This window comes from Nyctereutes procyonoides, unplaced genomic scaffold, assembly GCF_905146905.1.
Source record: "Nyctereutes procyonoides isolate TBG_1078 unplaced genomic scaffold, NYPRO_anot_genome, whole genome shotgun sequence".
Lineage (NCBI taxonomy): Eukaryota > Metazoa > Chordata > Mammalia > Carnivora > Canidae > Nyctereutes > Nyctereutes procyonoides.
In genome coordinates this window covers 64,035,719-64,042,537 of record NW_026575051.1, presented here as the reverse complement: position 1 = coordinate 64,042,537, position 6,819 = coordinate 64,035,719, and the positions used below count along the sequence as shown (strand labels likewise).

At 37.2% G+C, this 6,819-nt stretch overlaps 1 protein-coding gene across 2 annotated transcripts in view; it reads right to left on the bottom strand.

Moving 5' to 3' along the window:
• Nucleotides 1–1,014: 1,014 nt before the first annotated feature.
• Nucleotides 1,015–6,819, bottom strand: part of QRSL1 (glutaminyl-tRNA amidotransferase subunit QRSL1) — a 30,661-nt gene continuing 24,856 nt past the window's right edge. For both annotated transcript variants that reach the window (XM_055329592.1, XM_055329593.1), the window contains 2 exons: nucleotides 4,247–4,452; nucleotides 1,015–1,284 (listed from right to left, as the gene is read on the bottom strand). In XM_055329592.1, the coding sequence (XP_055185567.1) occupies nucleotides 1,064–1,284; nucleotides 4,247–4,452 (427 nt within the window). In that variant the 3' untranslated portion in view covers nucleotides 1,015–1,063. The remainder of the gene's footprint in view (nucleotides 1,285–4,246; nucleotides 4,453–6,819) is intronic.

Sequence of the window (6,819 nt, the reverse complement as noted above, 5' to 3'; positions counted from 1 at the left end):
TTGGATGTACTTGTATATCTTGAAACTTTCTCACTAAAGTCATGCTCCACTACCTACCAAGTTTCAAGTCCAATATGGTGTCTTAGGTTACAACAAATGTTTCTAGGATACCAGTGAGTTCATCTGTGAATGGTAACTAGGAAAATGAAGTCAGTCTAACATGGAGTTCTTCTGTTCCTTGGCATGAGGTTCTGGGATAGCAGAAGTAAAATTTTCACCTTTAGCAAAAAAGGAGAAAGTTTTCAGTCACTGCAGCTCTATTTTTAGAGAAATAAAGAGGGTCTGCACCTGGGCTCTTCCCCAGAGAGACACACCCTCAGTCTTGCATGACTCTGTTCCCCAGCAGGTTGCACTTCCTCCAGGGCTCAGAGCTCCTCTTCTGACTCTTTTGTTCTGCACTCAGAAGCAAGTATTCCCATTTTATTGTTTTTGTGCATTTTAACATTCCCTGAGGCAGCCTCCACCACAAGTTGAATTGCGAATCTGCCTGCCTGTTCAGGTTCTCTCTGGAGGTACAAATTACAGCTCTTATTAGCACTTTGGTTACAAGATGTACAAGTTTTGAGAGAGTTATACCTAAGCTTACTTTTACTCTAAGCTCTGTTCTTATTAATGAACTTTTTTTTTTTTAAGATTTTACTTATTTATTCATGAGAGACACACACACACACAGAGGCAGAGACCTAAAGAGAGAAGCAGGCTCCATGTAGGAAGCCCGACATGGGACTCGATCCCAGGACTCCAGGACCATGCCCTGGGCCAAAGGCAGACACTAAACCACTGAGCCATCCAGGGATCCCCATTAATGAACATTTTTGCAAAATGCATCATTTTTCAGGAACATGTATCTTGTATTAATGGAAAAATCCTGTACTTTACACTTAGTGGATACTTAATAAATGCTGACAGGTGACTTATTAATTAACTATATCACAAGCGTTATAAAAAGTGATCCCAAGGAATGATTGTGTTGACAATGAACCAAATTATAGGAATTTAGCAAGATCATCTGACTTCTCTAGAATATAAAATCTTTATTTTAATTTGCATGCTATATTTATCACTACTGTTTTAGAGAAACAGCAGCTAACTTTTCAATTTCAAAGACTGATGAACAATCATCCATTAGTTCTTGAAGCTGAGTAACAGGAAACTGTACTTGTTTTTCAAACCACTTGGCAACTGTAAGAAGCTGCTGGTCATGAAATGCACGTCCAATAAACTGCAGTCCTACTGGCAATCCTTGGTTTGAGAGGGCCATAGGGACGCTCACTGCTGGCAATCCTGAAGAAAAGAAAGACAACTATTAGTTGATTAATTCTCCATCCTAAGAAGGGGAGACTTCTGCTTTCCAGCGCTAGTAGGTACAAGACAGATAAGGTTCAAAAAGGAACAAAAATTGTATAATATGCATGCTTTTGTACCTTCCTTTCGCTCACTTAACAATGTATCTTGGATATCACTGTGTATCAGCTCACAGAGACTTTCTTCATTCCATTTTTATAGCTGCATAGCATTCCATTATGTGGTTTGTACCATGATTTATTCACCCATTTTTCTATGGTTGGACATTTAGGCTGTTTTCAGTACTGAGCTATCTCACAATATACCCAGGTGAATTTCCTTGTCTATGTGTTTTATGTATTCCTTTTTTTTTTTTTTTTAACAATTTATTTGAGAGAGAGAGAGAGTGAGCAGGGGAAGAGGAGAGGGAGAGAATTTCAAGCAGACTTCCTGTGGAGCGTGGAGCTTGGCACAGGGCTTATCACATCACCCATGAGATCATGACCTGAGCCAAAATCAGGAGTCAGATGTTTAACTGACTGAGCCCCCTAGGCATCCCATGCTTTTTGGTATTGAAAGTCTCTCAGATGAATAGGGATTGCTTCATTAAAAGATTAATGCATATGTAATTATATATTGCCAAATTCCTCTCCAAAAAAGGTGTACTATTTTGAACTCCCATCAGCAAAACGTTTTCTCCCTACAGCCTTACCAAGTGAGCATGTCGTTGAACTTTCAAATGTTCGCCAATATGTTAGATAAGATATGGTAGCTCAGTTTTAATTCCAGGTTTGGGGCAGAGAAAGTACAAGACTCTGGGATATCTTATTATGCCATAAAATAAGGAAGTTTTTAGAAATTAATAGGGGTAAAGGGATGCCTAGGTGGCTCAGTGGTTGAGCATCTGCTTTTGGCTCAGGGCGTGACCCAGGTCTGTGGATGGAGTCCCGCATTGGACTCCCTGTGGGGAGCCTGCTTCCCCCTCTGCCTATGTCTCTGCTTCTCTCTCTGTGTTTCTCATGAATAAATACCTAAAATTAAAAAAAAAAAAGAAATTAATAGGGATAGGGCTAAATGATATGTGCAACTTGAAAGAGCTCTTATTGACCAAATTTAGGACAATTTGACCATCAAAACCAATAATTATAGTAACTATTTATTATACGTTGAATTAAAAAAAATGAAGCTGTCTTTAGAGAAGACTGCTAGCTAATATATGTAGAAATAATGACAGAAAATCAGCATTTTGTAATTCTCTAGGAAATAATTCAGGCAAGAATCACCAAAAGTTCTAAAACTGGGTTCAAGATTTTTGGCAAATATGATATTCACACAATCTCAAGGTATTGCCTCATCTATTGGTTATAATTGATGAAAGGAAAAATGTATCTTTACTCGGAAAATACCTGGCAGTACTTCCTTAACCAAGGGATCAACTTAGTTTCTGAAAGTAGAACAAACTGACATTAACTATTTCCTGACATGAAGAGTATGTAGTATTTCTGCTAAAAATATCTGACTCAACACAATCATGAGGAAGCAATCTAACAAATCCAGGTTATGGATGGGACATCCAATGGGGCAAGTGCACTAGGCTCTTCAAAAAAGTCATTGTCCACAACATGAGAGACTCCTAACTCTGGGAAACGAACAAGGGGTAGTGGAAAGGGAGGTGGGCAGGGGGTTGGGGTGACTGGGTGACAGGCACTGAGGGGGGCACTTGACGGGATGAGCACTGGGTGATATGCTATATTTTGGCAAATTGAACTCCAATAAAAAGAATTAAATTTAATTTAAAAAAAGTCATTGTCAATTAAAATAAAAATTTTATTTTTTTATTTTTATTTTTTTTAAATAAAAATTTTAAAAGGTGGGTGATTTCTTATCAGAAACTATACAGGCAAAAAAAAAAAAAAAAGAAGAAGAAGGAAACTATACAGGCCAAAGAAAGTAGCATAACATTTTTTTTTTAAGTGCTAAAGAAATGTCAAGTCAAAATCCTGTATCCAGTGAACAAAACCTTTAAACATGAAAGGAAATCAAGCATTCTTTGAAAGAAACTTAAGAAAACTGGTTAACAACTGGTTAACCCTCAAAAAAATGGCTAAAGGAATTTAAACAGAAAGTATATGATAAAACAAAGAATCTTCAGATGCTGGGAAGAAATAAACATAGTAAACAAAGTATAGGGAAATACAATAGGCTTTCCTTCTCCTCCAGTTTTCTATATTATGTTTGATGACCGAAACACAAATTACAAAGCAGTCTGATGTGTTAAAAAACAAAACAAAAACAAAAACTCAAAGCAGAGAACTGGAGAACTGTTCTAAATTAAAAAAAAAAAATCATAAACAAATGTAACATGTTAGGGGAAAAAACAATTTTATGAAAGACATTTTTGGTACAATTGAGAAAACTTAAATATGGGCTATATTTACAATATTATAATATTCATGGTTAGTTTTCCTTGGTGTGATAATGGAATTTTGGTTATGTGGGAGAATGTCATTGTTTTTAGATTTATGCTGAAGTATTTAGGGGTGAAGTACCATGATGCTGAATCATTCAAATTATTCAGTTAAAAAAGTGTGTGTGTCTGTGTGTACATGTACAGAGAAAGAGAGGAAGGAGAACGCAGATAATAAGGCAAAATGAATGAATCCAGGCAAAGGGCATATTGGTATTCATTATACTATTCTTTCAACTTTTCTGTAGGTTTGAAATTTTCCAAAATAAAAGTTAAAATTATGCTATTAAGTAGATTGAGTATGTGTGTGCATGGTGACTGCAAGTGCATGCATGCCTAAGCATGTGCACATACCACACACGCACATACATACACAGATTCATAAGCATTCCAGAAGAACAAGCTGTTGCCTTCAGGCAACAATCTAGCTAGAACCTCAGTTGAAGGCCAGGGTGCCTATTTAAAAATTTGAAAAAAAGCCAGAGGGATCCTTACCTGCCATATTTACAGCTTGTGTAAAAATATCATCCTGGGCGCTTCGTGTTCTGTTGTCTTCTTTAATGAACTCTTGGTATGGTACAGCCTCACTTAAGGTGGTGGGAGTCAGCAAGACATCCACTCCAGAGTTAAAAACATTCACAAAATCATTAGCAATGAGTCGCCTCACTTTCTGAGCCTTAATGAAATAGTTCTCATAGTTTCTGTGGAAAAATAGATGATATTTTAAGGATTTTTCTTATGTCTTTGAATCAATTTCACGCATATGGCTTGTTAAAGAATGATTAGCTTCTTGACCCTTAAAAGTAGGCACCACTAAGATTCCTGACAACACATATGAATGATTTTTGTTCAACTGTGCTGTTATTCTAGAAATTTTTATATCAGGAGCTTAATCAGAATTCACTGCTGATACAATCCTATACATATAATCACGTAATAGTGATATCATTAAAAAAGTGGATATCTTCCACTTCAAGGGGTATCATTAACCAGACCATTTATTTTTAGGTGAAAAAAATCAAGTGCAAAGCAATTAAATGACTTTCCAAAGGTTACAAAGACTGGCAGTGATAAAGGAAAGACCAGAACCAGGTCTTTGGAGGCTTATTCTAATCCTCCTTCTATTATAATGTTTTATTTCATCTGTAGTATTATGGTAACTCGTTATTTTAAGGATTCTGAAGTTTTGCAAAATTCTAATATGCCATCATAATTAGACACTAGGAAACAGACTCTGGAAACAGAAACTAGAGAAAGTATGCAGTGCTTGCAATTTTGCATTTTATGGATAGGCATACCCCAGGAATGGAAATGTGAAATTCAAGAAAAGATGCTTACTTTACTGAAAAGACTGAGGAATTAGCCACCTATAAAAGTAACTATAAGTCAATGATGCAAAGAAAGGGAAAAAGAAAGCATGCTTTAGATCTTTCTGAAGTGGATACAATTTCCTCACTTGTAAAAATGGACGTAACTACTCCAGTCTTACTGAGGACCAAATATAATAAAGATTAAAATGTGCTAGCTTTTCTTACCTTAAAAGAATCCTACAGAAATATCAAATGTCTTTTTTTAAAAAGATTTTATTTATTTATTCATGAGACATAGACAGAGGCAGAGATGTAAGCAGAGGGAGAAACAGGCTCCCTGCGATTGAGGGTGAGCCTGATGTGGGACTCCATCCCAGGCCCCCAGGATCATGACCTGAGCCAAAGGCAGATGCTCAACCACTGAGACACCCAGGTGTCCTGAGATATATCAAATGTCTTTATTGTCATTTAATCACAGGGTCTATAGAAAGAAAAATGCAGGTATCTCCTATAAGTTATACAACAGTAACATTTGATGTTTTAAATGATGTCAGTAACAGCATTTCCCAAACCTCAATTTTATTCTAATGAAGCAAAAATTTTTTATTAAATTTCTTCCTAAATATGGTTCAAAAACAGAACTTTTGCTTCCATTAATGATAGAGCAATAGGGATGGGATTTACCTGCTATATATATATATATATATATAGCCTAGTATTTACCCATAGTAATTTACCCTGCTTTATTCTGCCGAAAAAACTAGGCAAAATAAAGCAATCATTTTCAGATATTACACAACAGGCATTCAAGAGAGGGAGTTCTAAGAGAAGGGAAGCAAATAAGTGAGCCCTTTAATTTCCCCAGCATCATGCCTGGAGGCAGTTTCAGGCCTCAGCCCAGACTCTTGGAACTTAAGCATAGTTTTCAGGGGGGGGCAGTTCTCAAGATGTTAGAGACCAAAACTGGAAGTTCAGGGAGGCAAAGACAACTGGAATTTGCAGGGCAGAATACTGGAGAGGAGAAAAGAGCATAAAGAGACCTCAAGGGATCCCTGGGTGGCGCAGCGGTTTGGCACCTGCCTTTGGCCTGAGGCATGATCCTGGAGACCCAGGATCGAATCCCACATCGGGCTCCCGGTGCATGGAGCCTGCTTCTCCCTCTGCCTGTGTCTCTGCCTCTCTCTCTCTGTGTGCGACTATCATAAATAAATAAATAAATAAATAAATAAATAAATAAATAAATAAAATTAAAAAAAAAAAAAGAGACCTCAAGAGATCTGCAGAGTGATCCCTTAGGTCTTTGGCTGAGTGCTGATCCATGCACATAGAAGAAGAAATTCTCAAGGCGGGGAAAGAATCACTGAAAAGTCAAACAATTGCAAGAGCTCATATAGGACTAGCCATAGTGTGTGTTCCTAACAGCCAAAGTGGAAAGACTTCATAATACATGAGACATCTGGCGGAATTCTTCAAGGGTACTGCCTAAAGTAGAGTTGAGTTAAATGAACCTAAAGGCCCTTTTGGACTCGTCTGCAAAAAGCCTTTTTAAAAGGAAGCCTTGAAAAGATCCAACAGCTTCTAAGCAACTTGACTGCATCCCAGAACAAAGCCCAACCCTGCTTAAAGAAATACAAGAACCCAACAAATGACAATGTAAATGTCACAATGCCCAGCCATGCAAAAAAACCCCCAGAAAATATAACCATAACTAGGGGGTAAAAAGTAATCAATATAAAGACATCCAGAGGGCAGCCCCTG